We start from the raw sequence: 17812 nt of genomic DNA on the forward strand, positions 1-17812 counted from the left end.
TACCTGGCGGGATGGACCGTGATCTGTTTGTGTCCCTCTGAGCTGTAGTATTAATCAGACCACTAACCTGCCGAGATATATACAAGTTACCATTGTGGGTTAACTTTTCTTTTACATCCTTCTTAGTCTGCCCTATCCTCTAGATACTGAAATTTGTTGCCATTTTTATTATCCCACTGACTAATGTCAGAGATACAAAACTTGAAGTTCTAATGGCAGTTTCTCTAAGCGGCTTAACCTTGAACTTACTTGGGGCAGCGTTTCAGTAGTCTATTGAGTTGACCAATTGGTGCACAGTGTCTAGCACAGAGGGAACATTCCAAGGACATAAGCTAAATAAAAGAAGTGACTGTTGCTAATGAGTTACACCCTCAACTTTGGCAGAATGTGAAAGTGTATTCTCTAACCTTGCTTTATTTTTAAAGCAACAAAAATTCCGGCCCCCGAACACTTTGGCCTTTTTGAGCAGTTAACTGTACTGAAGGAGAATGGCATTCTTTCTTTCTGAGCAATGCAATCAATGTTGGCATGTTTCCTTTTTCAGAATTATAACTGTCCTACCTGATTCTCATTTCCTTGTTCACCCATAATTCTCTTTGAAGTCAACAGAGTGTGTGAGGCTAGGAGATTGCAGTTCAATGTACTATTCAGAGGGAGCTGCAAGAGTGAGATTTGGGTGTTTATTTGCCTGGAAACTATCTTTCCAAGTAATGACAGCTTAATGAGACTTAAATATATTATATATTCTTTCTGGCTCATATTCAGTTTTTCTCAAGTAAAATTAACACATTTGGGATCTCTCTGTGCTCTTTTAGCTCCATACATGGTAATCATTACAAGACCTTTGAGATTTGTTGGAAGGAAACATAAAAACCACCATTGAGTTTAGATTTTTTTTTTCAGCAGTTAGCATGTTGATAAGTGTAAGGCGAACAAACCAAAAGAAGAGTGAGAGAGCGCAGTGGCTGAAGTCATACCATCTTTACGACTCAAAGCCCCAAACATGCAGCTTGTTTCTTTTTCAAACTCTGACTTTTTGACTAATTAGCTTGTTCCCCTTCAGAGCTGGTTGAGAACATTCATATCACTGACCTCAGTCTTTAAAATAGGAGATCCTAGAGGGGGAAGCCCACGCCACTCCCAGGTCGGGAAGTGAGGGGACTAATGATGTGGGGGGAGGAGGAGACAGAAGAGTGAACCAAGGCTTCCTGGGTTCTAGCCCCAGAACCTCCATTAAAAAAAACAGAATCAAGGGGGCCTGTGATGTCCAGTCCTGATTCTTTTCTCAGTAGATGGAGAGGATGCAGGATGGCAGGGTACCACCTACATGACCTTGTGCCCTCAGACCACCCCCTTCACTCCCGGCCCTGTGAAAACTTAGATTCACCGAACTGTTCTATTTTGAATCAACTCTCTACGTGTCAGGCACTATGGAAGTGTTCTATATCTATGCTAGCCCAATGGCCACTAGCTTTGAAATTGGCTTTTAGGACTGAGAAACTGAATTATTAATTTTATTTGATTTTCATTAATTTAAATGTAAGTAGCCACATGTGACCAGTGGCTGCTATATTGGACAGTTTAAGTCCCTAGTCCTTATGTAGTGGGAGTAAAATGAGAATTATTGTTCTGAAATGCCTAGAGAAAGCATGCCAGGAAGGCCGGAAGCTCATCCTGCTAGAGGCAAGCAAATGAAAAGGAGTCTATCCTTGAAGCCGCATATGTGTAAGTGCTTTTATATCATGCTGAAGACTCAAGTTTTAGTCCCTTTGCCTCCAGCAAGATGTTATCTAGGCCATTATATGAGCTCCTTTTTTTGGTCATAGGTAACATAAACCAATTGTGACAGACTTCAGGAATTCATCAGAAGGATAGGGTAACTCAGAGAATTGAAGGAGTCCTTAAAGAGGCCAGGCCTTAGAAAGAGACCTGCGGGCAGCAACTAGGGGCCCAGCTGCTAGAGTAACTCTGCCCCAAACATCCTGGGCCCTCAGCTCATTCCCACCTCCCTGGGGATAGCTTGGGTCATTGCCTCGCGTGGGTCACTGCTGACATCTTGGTCAAGAGAAGGCAAAGCACTTTACTGGATAGTTTTACAGAGACTGCCTATAAAGAAAAATAAAGTGGAGAAATAAATGATGAACAGGCAAAAATATAAAAAGCACGTATAAACTGCTTAGCACTGTGTCCATATGTGACAGGAGAGATGATGTAAAACTGAGCACGTGGGTTAAGACCCATGTTGCTTTGGGACAGAGGGATAGTAAAATGCTTCACCACGTCCCACTAAAGCACTTACAGTCAGTGAGTTGATTTGGCTGAGTGTTTTTAAAGTACCAAAGACGTGTGACTTTTCATAGCAGCCCTACGAAGAAGTCAGTATTTTCACTGCTCTTTTTCCAAGTCAATAAACTGGGATAATGAAAAATTATGATTTGCTCGGGGAAGGGTAATTACTAGTACAGAAAGAATTTGAGCCCTGAGCCACTGACGCCTGTTTCTGTCCTTAATCTACATTGTATGTCTCCTCCAGTTTTGCTTTTAGCACAGGAGAGGATGGTAGAACTCTGTTTAACATTAATATTTCAGGCCTTTTATGTGCTAATGAGAGAAACTCTCTATTCATTAGATACGCTTGGGACATGATTTGACCTAATGAATACAAGTGCTTTATAATGAGTTTTTAAAATTATATTTGTTCAGTTTCTGTACTTTTCATCTCTAGTTTTTTCAGTCTTTTTTAAAACCTGCACTTAGAATTCAGTTCAGTTTTCCATTAGTCTTAAAAAAGCAAACTAAAACCCCTATCACCCTACCAGGCATTAGGACAGTTACTACCTTGGTGTATATCCTTCTAGTCGTTTTTCTATACATACAGATCTATGCTTTAAAATACTAGAATGGGATCATACTATAAACAATGGTGTATGTTTTGTCACTAAATAACATGTTATGAATATCTTTCTCTGGCATTAAATATTTTTCCACACCATTTGTCTAAATAGAGATAGCTTTATCATTCTTAAAAATAAAACAGTCTCATTGTAAAAAAACTTCAGTTTACAGAAAAGGAGAAGAGAGAAAACTTCAAGTGGTATCTCACCATTGTATTATGAAAAAGCTTTCAGAAAGTATATTTGTATATAATTTTATGTAAGTGAGGTCATGTTTTATATGCTTTTTTAAATTTTTTTTCACTTAACAGTATGCTGTGGATATCTTTCCAAATCAATATATACAAATAAAACTACACTTTTTTTCCCCAGATAATTCCTCAAACACTTATGAACACTTAGAATTTATTATTCAGTGCTGGGCAACAAGGTGACAAAATGCATGAGAAAAACATATTATTTTTATTGATTCACAATATTATATGGCAGACATGTCATAATTAATTTTCTTAGCCTCTTCCTATTGAATATTTAGATTATTTCCACCTTTTTTTCCTATAACAAGCACAATGAGGTGAGTCAGCTTCCTTTCAGCTAAATCCTTGCCCGTGTATTTTCCTTAGTTTAAATTTCTAAAAGTAGACAAAGAATATGTAATATTTTAGCACTTCTAATGTTTATTACAGAGTTGCTTCCCTTTTGTTTTAATTTTGTGTTTTATGATTAAACTCTGCCTTACTTTTGTCTGTACAAATGCAGGCAGGCCTTCAATTCAGTGAGTGGTCACAACTAAGTTAATATTATTTTGAATTTTAATAACTGTATTCTTGATTCAGAGCATTTTCACATCATTTACTTTATTTTTCCAACACCCAGCCCCCACAGGTGAGGCCAAACAAAGCACTGATATGGTATTTATTTCATTTTACATATTGGAGAAGCCCAGGCACATAGAAGCCAAACAGCCACCTAAGATCCCACACATCCTGGCAGATGTTTGGAGAAACTCATGTAGCACTAATGTAGTTCTAGTTGCAGTGGACATTGTAGTTGACTCTCCAACATCAGTGCCATCTCAGTTGGTCAGTCTAGGTAGTTATGGTAATTGGCTGCCTTTGACCACAATTGGCTCTCAAATTACAGGCTAAGGTAGACTGGGCCAATGGGATTCAAAGAGAGGCTTCCTGGCGCTTCTGAGTGAAAACCTTTCTCAACATTTGAGGAAGGTAGGGTATAGCTCAAGCAGTAGAGTGCATGCTTAGCATGCATGAGGTCCGGGGTTCAATCCTCAGTACCTCCTCTAAAATAAATAAACAAACCAACCTAGTTACCTCCTTTCCCCCCCAAAAAAAATAAAATAAATTTTTTAAAAATTTGAGAGACAGAACAGAAACAGACTCACAGACATAGAAAACAAACTTATGGTTACCAAAGGGGAACAGGAGGAGGGGAGGGACAAATTTGGATTATGGGATTAACAGATACAAACTACTATGCATAAAATAGATAAGCAACAAGGCTTTACTATATAGTACAGGGAATTATATTCAATATCTTGTAGTAACATATAGTGGAATAAAATCAGGGGAAAAAAAAACTGAATCACTGTGCTATACCCCTGAAACTAACACAATATTGTAAATCAAATATAGTTTAATAAAAAAGAGAGAAAGAACAGGCAGCCTGTTGCCCCAATTGCTAGTGACAGCCATCCTACAACCATTAGGGGAACAAGCCCTATGACAAAGCTGAAATGAGGGGAGAGTCAGGGGGAAAAAATGAAGTATGTGATGACGTCACTGCCCTTTGGACCAATCCTGAAGCTTACCCTACCGATAGATTCTCTGTATGTCAACAAATGCAGGTCTTTGTTGTTTAGAATAGATTGTTACTTCAGCTAAAAGAAAAGATTCTTTCTTAACTGATAAATGGTTTATATTTAAATTAAATACAACAATAATTTTGGTCAAATATTTTCTCTTAGTATCCTAATTTGTTTTTTGAACATAAATTTTACGCTTTTGGCATGGAAATAATTTATTTAGTTTCTTGAATTAAAAAGAAAACATAGAATACATATATGCCAGTAAATTTTAGCTAAAACTGTCTTTGTTATGTATTATACCCCTTATACAGAAACAAAGTTAAACATGACAACTTTCCTTGCTGAGAAGGCAGGGTCTCCATCCTTCATTTCAGTGTGAAAATGACCTGAGGATGTTCTCTTTATAAGTTGACTTAGGTCTAAGAGGAACATTTATCAAAATTTGTAAAGCAAGATTTACAAGAGAGCATCAGATTCTTAAAGCCATGTTTTTAAGAACAATCTTTGAATTTCTAAGGAAAATTGTCAGCTTAAATTTTGTCAAAGCCAAATTTTACTATTTTGGTCCCTTAATGGGTTCCGAAAAGTGTTTGATCCATGTGTCACCATGAGAGCAATTTGCTTCTGCAGTTATGCAGTTTGAGAGTTTATTTTCAATAAGGAGGATTTGGTTTGATGATGATATGAACATGGTATCCTCTTTCACAGAAAATGAGTGTATTATCAGATATTCTGCAAAGTATTTTATGTATGTATTTTCTCAGCCTCCTGTCAACACTATGGGTTGTGTACTCTTTTTGCATTAAGAAAGTGAGACTGAGCAGATAAGTAACTTGCTCCAAGTTACATTGCTAGTAAAGGTTAGAACAATATTTGAGCCCAAGCGCAATGTGTTTCATTAGGCCAAGCCCTGACTGCTCTGCTTTGAGTACAACCCCTGACTTAAGACTAAAAAGAATAGCCAAGAACTAAAGCCTTCTAAAAACGTAGAGAATTCTGAAAATCGAGGAGAGAAAAAAAAAATCCAAGGAAGAAAATGGGAGGCACATAAAGAAAATGACAGTGCAGAAAGCACTTCTGTGAGCTCCAACTTAATAAATAGGTGCACACAAACACAGGAGCAGCTGTGTTAGAAAAAGCATGACAAGGGGGAGGTGTAGCTCAGTGGCAGAGCACGTGCTTAGCACGCACAAGGTCTTGGGTTCAATCCCCAGGACCTCCTCTAAAAATAAATAAATAAACCTAACTACCTCCCCCCTCACAAAAAAAGTTAATTAGACAAATAACAAAATGAATAAATTCAACTTTATTTTTTAAAAATGAAGAAATAGCACCACAGTGTTAAACCCAGAAATGCCAGGTCTTATGAAAAATTCCAAAGCCATCCATTTAAAAGATTTTGAATGATTTTCAGACATGGATCAGTAATAATGATGAGCGCTAACCTCTCCTGAGCACTTAGAATGTCTCAGATACTGCTCTATGTGGTTTACCGATACTGTCTCATCTCCTCCTTGACGGCAGCCCTGTGAAGTTTACTGATAGATGAAGAGACTGGGTCTCTAGATGGTCAATCAACTGGCCAGGGGTCTCACAGCTGATAAGTGGGGGAGCCGGGGTGTGAACCAGGTGGTCTAATTCCAGAGCTTGGGTTCCCAAGCACACACAGCATCAAGGAAGGAATAGACTTGTGCTCAGGATGTGGGGGTGCTCTCTCTACAAAGGCAAGCTGGGTCATAATACGGTGGGAAGAGCAAAGCTCTGAAGTCAGAAGGCCTGTATTTAAGAGCTGCGTCTTACAAGCTGTATTGCTTGGCAATTATCCTTAACCTCTCTGAACCCGGTCTATATAATGGGGTAATTATACCTGCCCTGCCCACCTCCCCAGGTTGTTGTGAAGATCAAATGAGGCTACATGTGTGAAAGTACATTATAAACCTTAAAGCCCCGTATAAATCGTGCCCCCTGGAAACAAGTGATTGTACCATCATGAGAGGAATAGGACGTGATGTAGAGAAAATACAAAAGCTTTGTCTAGGCAGTGGGCAGATGACCCCCAAAGTTTGTTTTCAGCTGCAAGCAGAGAGCTTGTATGCAAAGCAGGGTTTTAAAAAACAACAACATTGAAGAGTATCAGTTTGAATGTTGATAAGTGTTTTATAAATAGCTGCATAATTAGCATGTACTTACTGCAAAAAGTATACATAATATTTTATTCCCTGTTGTAAGCTGTAATGAATCTGCTGCCGCTACATCCTAGGAGGTTTTCACTTACTTTCCCCATGATAATTTTAATACATGGAACCATTATTAGCTGAATTAAGAATAAGTAAATGAGCAGTAAAAAAAAAAAATACAGAAAAATTACAGGTGCCTGTGGTGAGTAAGATAATAACTAGGTAAAAATATATGAAATAATTACAGTGTTTGAACGGCAGAGCCGGCATGAGGAAAATGACTCAATGGAATATTAAACTGGTTGTTGGCAGGGTAGCAAGGCTGTGTGGCCTTCACCTCTTCTGATTTTCAGCCCTAATACCTCACTGAATACAGATCCAGTTTGTCCTCAGCCACATTTGTGTGAGCAAAGGAACTGGTCCAATTCAATGAAGATTTAGTCATTCTGAAAGCCTGGGGTCCTAGAGATTAAATACACAATAACTAAAAGGTCCTGTTTAAAAGGTATACCAGACATTTATTATTTGGGTGACACAGAATATGAACTTATTTAGAATGTCATATGATCTGTATTTGATACCTCAACAAAATGGAATTTCAAGTGATTTAGACAAAGAGTTTTAAAGAGTTGTGATATTTTTGAAAAAAAGAAAATTTAAAGAAAATTGCATAATAGGTGGCACTCCAAACAATGTCATTGAATAGTTTAACAGTCACTCAACAAACATTTGGAGCTTTTTATGTTTCCACGTGCCCAGTCCTTGATTAGAAAATGTGTGTAGAGACTCACAATGAGTTTAAGACAAAGTTCCTAAAATAAAATAGTGCCATTATCAGCCACATGAGTGGACCTGGAGATGTCATACTAAGTGAAGTAAGCCAGAAAGAGGAAAAAAAAACCATATGATACCACTTATATGTGGAATCTAAAAAAATAACACAAATGAACTTATTTACAAAACAGAGACAGACTCACAGACATAGAAAACAAACAAGGGGAAAGGGAATGGGGAGGGATCAATTGGGATTTCAGGCTTTGCAGCTGCTAACTACAGTATATAAAATAGATAAACAACAAGGTTCTACTGTATAGCATAGAGAATTATATCCAGAACCTTGTAATAGCCTATAAGGAAAAAGAATAGGAAAAGGAATATATATACATATAAAAAAACTAAATCACCATGCTGTACGCCATAAATTAATACCTTATAAATCGACTATACATCGGTTCTTTTAAAAAGACTTGGTTCATGCTGTTAAGGATTCTAATTTAATGCTCCCAGATGGTGAAAATCTTATTACCATAACAAGAGAAACCTCCAGTGAGGATTTGAATCATCAGTGGATTTAAGAATGCCTGGTCTGGTTAGTAGTGGTGAGCCACTGCTTTCTGAATTGACAGGCATTGGACAAGAGAGCTGGTTGAAACTGTAGCAGAGAGGCTCTGGTTCAGACATGAAGAATCCAATCCCTTGCCTCCCTGACTGTCAGATTGTCAAGGCTGCAGCAGTTAACTCTTGGTTTTCTGGATGTACTTTGTTTTCTTGGAGGATTTGGAGAGATCATTTCTACATCTCAGATGGATTTCCCTGTTATCCAGCAAACTTCTAAGTCACCTAAATCTGCTCCGTAACATATGTTTGGATAAAGAAATACTAATATTAAACAAACATAATAACATAAACAAGTCAACAAAGTACTGGGGAGGATGATAAGAAAACTTGAGTTCTAGTTCCAAGAATTTCATCGATAAATTCTGAAAAATCACTTCACTTCATTCTACCTCAGTTTCCTTACCTCTAAAATGGTGGAGTTGACGGAGATACAATCAAAGGGCTTTTGCAACTCAGATTCTATGATTCTGTGAATCATCTGAAATCAGCTCAGTATATCAGTGATGAGTTTGGCCACTTTGACTATTATGGCCTTTTCTTAATCATGTTAAAAGTAACAATCCAATAAATAATTCCAGAGTCTCTCAGACTTTTAACTAGCTTTTTATAAGATACCAGAATCAGATGCCCAAATCATGTTATCTTCCTGTGACTTTTTCCCATGAATTCAAGCAGCCATACTGCTTCTTGTCATGGTATCAGGAGTCATGACCTTATTCTATACAAGTATTTCCCGATCATTTGACAAAATTATTGGATTATTATGTATTTGATATTCTCTACTAATCTACTTTTGAAACAGACATTAAGTACGTATTTCAGTTAGTGTTCTTCATATGGTAAAAGTGTGTGCGGTATGCATTGATAATCCTTTCTAAATCGTTACTCTTGCTGGAAGAGAGATTTTTATTCCACATAGGACTTTTTCCATCAAATGGTTGATGCATTACTACTCCAGTTTTAGCCACAAAAACTCTCCTGATGTGTGTGAATTTATGAACATACTATATTTGAAATGTTACTCTTGTTAGGTTGCATTTTTGACATCACATTGAGACAAGACGTTCTTTATTCTTTGGCTGCTATCTGAGGGGAATATAGTTTTTTCTCTCTCCTCTTCTTTTTTGTAGGAGTTAAATAAAATCTAAAAATCACATAAATATCCTAAAAGCCTGGGGAGATTGCTATGGGAATAAACAGAAGCCCCAGCACCTCACTTGTAACCATTTCAGGTATAATCAAGTACATGTAAAGTCTTATCTGTGTCCCCTAAGAATTCGATTCAGCAGATTTTTTAGGAATGGAATGGTATGTTGCCCATGGAAGGGCTGAATCCTTGAGCACATGCCTGGATTCAGCTATAAAAGTACTATTACTCCCAACTCCATCTTAGTAAATAAACACCTGGAAGGGGAGACTTTGTGAAACAAATCAGTGCTTCCTTTTGTTTTTCCAGAGGCAAAGGTACTTAACTTTCATGAGAAAAAAGAGAAAGCCTCTTCCTGGTCCCTCTGGGTCCAGTCAGTTCTAGCTCCCAGGAGGTTGTGGAGTTATGCATGAAGAGTGGTGGGCGCTCAGCCCATGGTTTAGGGACTGGATATGCTGAGTCAGCTCTAGGAAACTTGGAACTTCAGCAAAAAATTAAAGAGGGAAGGAAAGACGGACAAAAGATGGAGAAAGAGAACTCTTGTTCCCATTAGGATTTCTGCTTCCCAGATGGAATTACTCTTACTAATTTCATGAACCCGAACACCAATGTGTAGTCACTACAGCCACTATTTGTGGCCATGGGGGTGGCGATAGCGGAAAGAGCCCTGTCTGGATTTGCAAGCCCTGCCATTGACTCACTGAACAACCTTGGGCAGATCTCCTCTCTGACCCTCAGTTTCCTCATCTGTAAATATTTACCCTTCAGGTTTGTGGAGGGCATTACATGATCACGTAAGCACATTGAGCATATTTGTTATAAATTGTAAAGCTCTACCCACATTTGAAGTATTAACCATGTTAATCCTTCCGATCATGTGTTCTATCTTTTGTTGTAGGCAAAAGACAGATTTCTGTAGACAAAAGACTTCTCTCCAGCAGGAGAGAAGACAAGAAAAATCTGTCCTGACCCACAGAGACAATGATGATTTAGTCATTCTGTACTAGGGCCCTATATATTAGCCACAGGTGTGTTGTTGGTATCTCTGATCCAACATACAAGCGTTTGCATTGCTTCCTTGAGTCAGGTCAGGATAACCTGGAAAGTTAGAATTGTATCTACTTACTATCAACATGATATTTCAAGCCATTTCAGCTTCATACAAGTAGGAAAGAACCTCTCTCTCTCTCTCTCTCTCACACTATTTGTGGGTGAACCAGTACAACGTATTTTTCAGTGAGTCAAGAACTACTCATTTGGTTCCCGCCATGTGCCTGACTATGCAAATAGCTGCAAAATGTAGTGCCCAGCACTGCAATTCTTTTGAAAGAAAAAGTGAGTTATGTATGCATACAAGCAAGGGACCAAAGGGTTAATCAGAAAAGAAATAATTTTCACATAAAATGATCTTTCTTCCCTTTTTTTTATTACAAGCTCAAAGAGAATTGTAGCAATACAGGTTGAGCAATTTTCTTTTTTATGAATCTTGTGCTCAATTTATGAAAGCCATTTTGCAACCCATTTACATGCAGTAAACCTTTGCTTTAAGGTTCTGTCATTTACCTTGATCATAATTATTTATAGTCCCTTTGGAAATGGCCCTTGACTGGTTTCGCTCCCAAGCACAGCACTGCTACAAGACGGTTTTCTACAGAGACTTTTAAGTCATGGTCGTAAGCTAAGACATGCCCCGGCTTGCGGCCAGGTACAAACACAGGGGTGTTGTGTAATGGGGAATAAACTACTTGGAACTAGGAGCGTTGGATTCAAAACCAGCCCTGCACACTCATGATGCAATCCTGGCCATTTGTGTTCCTTTATTGTAGTTTTCTCACTTGCAGAAAGGGAACGATGCTTCATCACAAGACAAAGTACACCTTAATTGAGGTGCTCTATGCACAAGTTACAGTGTAAGTCGTACAGTGGAAATTGTTTTAGGAACGGATTGTGTATAATATGAACTACTGTAAATCACTGAAAAAGGAAGGGTATGTCTAATCTAAAATCTTTCTTGGTCACATACTATCTTCTCCCTACTGTAATCCACAGGAGAATGTAAACTGAGAGCAGGGACCTTCACCAGACCCATAGACTAGACACTCAATCAAGTATTTTGTTGTATTAATGAGTAAAATTTCTACAAAAAGTCGCTATGCTAGGCATGGTACAGAATATAAGATAAATAGTATATTACCCCAAGCCTCAAGGAGCTTGTAGTTGAGATGACTAGCCATCAATGCACAAAAAGTCTGAGTTAAGTTGTGGATCTAGATAAGAGAAGAAGGGATGGTATAAGAAGTTATCTGAGTCCCTCACCGGAAGACGGACACAGCAGGAACCTTTCCTCGTGCTGGCACTGGGTGAGTTTATCTTCCTCCGGCCTCACTTCCTCCCCATGTACTCTATCAGTCACAGCTCCAGCAGGACTAGATACCCCCTGAGAAGGGTTTCACTGAAATGCATATAATGGAGGCTTTCAGAGATGTGTGCAGAATTGTGGGAGCCAACAAAAGGTGGCAAGGCCCCCAGAGACAAGCAACAGAAGGAAGCATAACCCCACCAAGAGGTGAAGGCAGGGCGGAGGGCAGGCAGGGAGGCACAGTGAGAATCCTGTCAACACACAAGCCCAAGTGAAGGCGTGCAAGGCTAATTCCTCAGACAACTATCAAGGCAAAGCCAGCTGAGTTTTTATGCATTTGGTCCCAACCCTTTTATGTGGGTGGGGGTTTTCTTGAGGGGCTAAATAAGGAATTCCATCCGTTCAAAAGGCTGGCTTTCCGAAGCTGGAATCTTGTCACTCTGCCTTTGCAAGTAGACAGTGAAATGGCTCAGTATCTTCCTTGACTCCTCGGCACTTACCACGCACAGCCTTCTCAAGGTACAGAGCAGGAGAAGATGGACTATGCCCTCAACAATAAGAGGCGAGTCATCCGCCTGGTCTTGCAGTGGGCCGCCATGTACGGAGACGTCCTGCAAGAGGATGACGTGGCAATGGCTTTCCTGGAGGTACGTGGGGGTCGGCCCTTCTAAGAACACACTTTGCCCTACAGTACAGAGACCACCCAGAGGCACGGCAGCTTCCTTAGTGAAGCTGTAATTGCAAATTCTAGACTTTGTTAACATGTTCATTCATTGGAACAGAACTACAAGAAAAGTAAAGAAAAGCGTCACCCATTATCCTGCCACTGTAATTCAATAACCGGTAGTAGCATTTTAATGTATTTTCATTTGGTGTTTTTCTTTGTTATATATTCCATAGTTGTAATCACATAGTACCCATCATTTTGCAGGCTGCTTTTTCCACTTAACTTTATGTATGATTTTTCCATGTCAGTACAGTCATTCTAATAACAATTTCTAATGACCTTTGAGTAGCTATGCCACAGATAAATTTATTTGTTCCCATATTGTTGAATACTTCCATCAGTTCCATTTTCACCTTCCGAGAATAATAGCACAGTGAACATTTTTGTGCAAATAGGTCCATCCTTGGTTACACTCCTGAAAGTGGCATGACTAGATCAGATGGTAGATAGTTTTGAGTGGAGTGAAGCAGTAACTTTGCTGAGGAATTCCCGGGGCTGTGAGGTAGGGACGTGACTGACTTTGTAAACACTGCTTTGAGCTGAGCTTCCTTTTCCCTTCCCATGGCTACAGCCCCACATTACTGTGTCGACCTGGGCATTTAATCATCGATGACCCACTCTGTCCTCTGAAACTGGGATGAGGACCTTACTTCTGTGCAGGCGAAAGGCAAGATGGCTTCTATTTCAAAATTTATCAGTCTGTATGTTCAAGACTGAATTATCCAAAGGATATCCCCTCTCTCCTTTTTAATCGTATCATTTGGCAGGTAGAGAGGTGAGGCTGGGAGGGCAGGTGGACTATGAGAGTCCCTCAAGGCTGGGGAATGAAGGGGTTTCTAAATGGAGAGGAATAACAGCAGCTTGGGTCATCTGTTGGGTCATGGCCTCAACGCCTACTGGGTAAAGGACCATTTTGCTGCTGAGCCAAAGTAGTGGTTAAGCTGCCCCTGCCACAGCTGCGGGGCGGGCCACTGCTCCTGCACAAAGCAGGGCACAGCTGCTGCTGCTGCCCGCTGGGCCGGACAGTTCCCAGGACATCAGTGAAGAGTCCTGAGTCAGTGGCACAAACTTAGCAAAACTTCAGCGCAGTGCTGAAGCCCATGGCAGCATTTTTACACCAGTTCACCATGGCCAGTGGTAAATATTGAATAAACAATGAATACTAAAATAATAATCAAAATAAATATTAAAATTTCCCTGAAAAAAATTGAGGTGAAAAAAATGCTCTTAAAGTGTAGACTTTCAAATGGCCCATTCCAAACATCGCCTTGCATTGCTTTTCATGTAAATATTATATAAACAGTTCATTTGCAATTGAACATTTTTTTGGAATTTTTTATGGTGGGGGAGTACATCCTACATGACACTTGCCGTTTTATTCATTCTTCAGTGTACAATTCAGTGACATCAATCACATTTACAAGGTGATGTAACCATTGACTTCCAAAACTATTGATTTCCAAAACTCGTTCTCGCTTGCAATTTTGAATTTAGACATGTTGTAACACTGTCTTTTTCTTTTTCGTCCCCAGTCCATGAAACCATGGTCTGGAGTTACCGGGGAAGCAGCTGACGTAGGGACACGTCTTTGTTGCTCTTTACAGAGCTGTGTGCCTTTTGCGGTTCTGGTTAAAAGCCTGTGACCTTTGCCAATTACAGGAGTTTTATGTGTCTGTATCAGATGATGCCCGGATGATTGCCACCCTCAAGGAGCAACTGCCTGAGCTGGAGAAGATTGTCAAGCAAATGTAAGGAAGGGCTTGGCTTTGGGGTGTGCTCTCATCAAGTAAGTGCCTGCTGCCTCTCAGTCACATTACCTTCCAAAAAGCCCTTTGCCCCCCAGAAGGTGAAAGCTGGTTTTTCAGCAGCCATGCAGTGTTCTGATTTGAGTGGTCTGGGCCTTGGCGAGGGGGTGCAGTAAGGCCAGATGAACTAAAAAGGACCGAGATTCTGCTCAGCAGCCTTCTGTGCTGGGCGGCAGCCAAGAGAAAGCCTGGGGGAGCCAGAGATCCTCCTTCGGCGTCTAACTCAGTAAATTTGGGTCCTGTGGGTTCGAGGCAGTGAAGCCAGTAACAAAATGGTCAGTGGCATTTCAAGAAAGTTTAAGAATTACTTATATGGGAAATTCACTTTCTGCTGCCAAAGCTGGTGATAGTGAATGTTTGTGTCCTCTCAGTGGAAACAGAAGATTTTCACATGCTGTTCTTTGAGCCAGTGATTAAATTACTGGAGAGAGTGTGTGCTGCGAGGTAGACTCTGAGAGCTAGACATCCTGCATTTTAACGTCAGTCCCACCAGGGATCTGCCTGGGACAGGCGCTCATCTTTTAGCTGTCTCCTCCCTGCATTGGCCTCTCAGTATTAAAATGAGGAGGCTCAAAAAATAAAAATAAATAAAAAGAAAATGAGGAGGGTCACACTGCTTCCTGAAGGGATGCTGTGATTTCGCTTTCTAACATAAGATTAAAGTTATATGCAAATGAAGCAATTTAAAATAATAGTACCAACAGTATTAAATAATGTGCTTTCTCTCTTTCTCGTAGTTCAGAAGATGCAAAGACTCCACAAAAGAAGGTCAGTGGCAAAGGATTAGGATTTCCTCATTGTCTGGGTCCTGGAGAATCACAATTCTCCAGGAATATTGTATTGCAATATATACAGGTGATGTTTTTGCAAAAACAAAATACGTTTGCTTCACTTCCTGACTCTGACTGCTTCTCAGGCATGTGTCCTCTGAGCTGCACTCATGCATCGCCCCCGCCATGACAGTTGCTGTTATTCTTTTCACAGCACAAAGTTCTTTTGCAACAGTTCAACACAGGCGACGAGAGAGCCCAGAAGCGCCAGCCCATCCGAGGCTCTGATGAAGGTGAGAATTCTCTTCCAACTCCTGGTTGTGGAGATTATTTAAAGTCAGAATAAAACCTTCCGCCTTGGGAGTCCCCCCCCCCCCTTGGACCCACCGACTAGCTTTTCTTGGCTGTCCCTTTGTACTTCCGGTGGTTTGCTTGGAGGTACCCTTTTGCATTCTAGTTATTTATGTTCTTGAACTCAGCGCCTGGAGCTGAGGTGCTTGTTCACACTTCCCTGATTCTGCCTCTCCCCCACCGCCACCTTTCCTTGTAGGAGAGAAAGATTATCTCAGGGACCAGCGGTCACGGTGGTAGGAGGGTGTCTGGCACTTCGGAGATGCCTTGCAGACGTGGAGCGCCAGGGTCACCTGCAGAGCAGGGCTCCGCCCAGAGAGGGCGCTCTGGCCCTGAGCACAACCTTGTGGGCAGCCCTCAGGGAGGCACAGAGGCTGGCTGTCATCGGTTAAGATTTCTCCCAAGAATCACAACCAAAATAAAATTAATAATAATGATAGAATCTTCATTTTAAGCACGGATGACTCGTGATTTAGGGCTGCCCAAAACTCAAGAATTTCAGTAGCTATAATTGCTTCTAGGATTTGTGTGTTCAGAGGCGAGCATGGGGGTGCCACCCAAGCTCCGTGGCCCTGGAGTACACCGACCAGTGAACGAGTGAGCGGGAATCTCAGCGTCTCATCTGGGGCCCAGGTGGAAGCACTCCTGTTTGCAGGGGTGTGGATGGTGGTGTCCCACAGTCGTCCTGATGCCTTATGCCTGTCCCACCAGGCATAAGGCATCTAGCCATCAGCCTACAACACAAAAAAAGAAAGGCTTGCAGACCCAGAAAGTTAGCCTAAACATGCTTCTCATTTTTTTCCCCATGACCTAACTGTGGGTTTTTCTCAAATACCTGTTGTGATCTTTATGATTGGGGCTGGCAGCTGTGGTCTGTTCTTAGACTGATGCTCAGGTAAAGAGTTGCAGGAGGGGACAGGCATAGATCAGTACAAATAAATAGAAATCGTAAAAATGGCAACATGATGCAAATTTGGGAGGATGTCTGCACATTTTGCATAGGTTATGAACTCCCAATACCAATTTCCCATATTGTTGTCTTCTCAATAGTGCTGTTTAAAGTCTATTGCATGGACCACACCTACACAACCATCCGGGTGCCAGTGGCTGCCTCGGTGAAGGAGGTCCTCAGTGCAGTTGCCGACAAACTAGGCTCTGGGGACGGCCTGATCATCGTCAAGATGAGTTCCGGGGGAGGTAAGAGCCTTAAAGACCTCGGGCTTCTGCAAGGTGGAATATCTCGTCCAAACAGAACCCTGCCAGGAGTTAGCGTGGCCTTTCCAGGCTGACCCAAAGGGACAGACGGGTGCTGTGTGTGCACCCACAAGTGACGGAAGTAAATACAGTCGGAGGCGGGCTGGGTTCGTGTCTACTATTCTCTATCTTGTCGGAAGCAGAAAGAGGTGAAGCGATCTATCCGAGGCAGCTGGAACTGAGGTCTCTGGGGTGGATGTCAGCCTAGAGTCCTTTTCCCATAAGCTCTGAACAAAACAGCTTTAGGCCTTGGCGCTCTGAGAATTGTGGATCCTAAGAGGGCACCTGGCTTGACAAAACCTACGGGTCTTGTGAAACCTATGGGTTTTCGCAAGTCTGACATTGCAGGTGGTCCTGGGCTGGTTCTTTTCAGTCGATGGTGGTTTCCCTCGATTCCCAGTAGAGAGGACAGGAACTCAGCTCATCAAATGAAACGAGGAACATTTTCCCTCAGGGATGACTTGACAACCCTGTGCTTTGCTGAAATGTCATCTATTCATTTGTCATATATTCATTGGCCACCTAGTGTGGCTGTCACAGGAGAGGGTGTGTTGGTCACAGCCTGTGCCCCCGCGTTGCTCGCAGGCTGGTGAGGAGGCAGTGAACTACACCCCACGCTGGCCAGGAGGTTGGGAGAGGTCTGCTCCTGTTGCAGGGAGAGCCAGAGGGAGGGGCAGTGAGGTTAACTTGTCCAGTAAAGATGTGGTAACTATTGGTCCTTCAGGATCGGTGAGCCATTTCTGCCATGTTTGAAGACGAATGATTCCACTGATGTAGGATTTTTTAGTGCATCTTGGATTCCCAAGATGTCCCCTCCCACCCCTGTCCCCAGTGCACACGACCCAGGATGCGTACCCTCGCTGATCCCTCTGACACGTTCTTCCCACAGTTACCTTAGGGGCCTCCTTCCCTTCCTTTGGGTCTTCACCCAAAGATCATCGTCTCATGGACACCCCTCCGTCCTTTCTCTGATGCCCTTTCTAAAACTGTAACCTCTCCCCCCTTATCCATACTTCCTAGCCTCCTCCCTGGCTATATTGTCTCCTCCTCCTCGCCACTTACTCTCTGATTGTCACCGTCCGCATCTCTCACTAGGACGTGAGGT

General features: G+C 41.4%; 1 protein-coding gene across 9 annotated transcripts in view; it reads left to right on the forward strand.

Moving 5' to 3' along the window:
• The window catches only part of RAPGEF4 (Rap guanine nucleotide exchange factor 4), a 273372-nt gene that overhangs the window by 225877 nt on the left and 29683 nt on the right, over positions 1 to 17812 (forward strand). For 8 of the 9 annotated variants that reach the window (XM_031451662.2, XM_031451663.2, XM_031451665.2 and 5 more), the window contains 5 exons: positions 12297 to 12447; positions 14187 to 14275; positions 15070 to 15100; positions 15317 to 15395; positions 16504 to 16650. In XM_031451662.2, the coding sequence (XP_031307522.2) occupies positions 12297 to 12447; positions 14187 to 14275; positions 15070 to 15100; positions 15317 to 15395; positions 16504 to 16650 (497 nt within the window). Of the gene's footprint in view, positions 1 to 12296; positions 12448 to 14186; positions 14276 to 15069; positions 15101 to 15316; positions 15396 to 16503; positions 16651 to 17812 lie in introns of those variants that run through there. The other variant, XM_064484913.1, reaches the window with a different exon arrangement.

The sequence above is a fragment of the Camelus dromedarius genome, chromosome 4, assembly GCF_036321535.1.
Source record: "Camelus dromedarius isolate mCamDro1 chromosome 4, mCamDro1.pat, whole genome shotgun sequence".
Classification (NCBI taxonomy): domain Eukaryota; kingdom Metazoa; phylum Chordata; class Mammalia; order Artiodactyla; family Camelidae; genus Camelus; species Camelus dromedarius.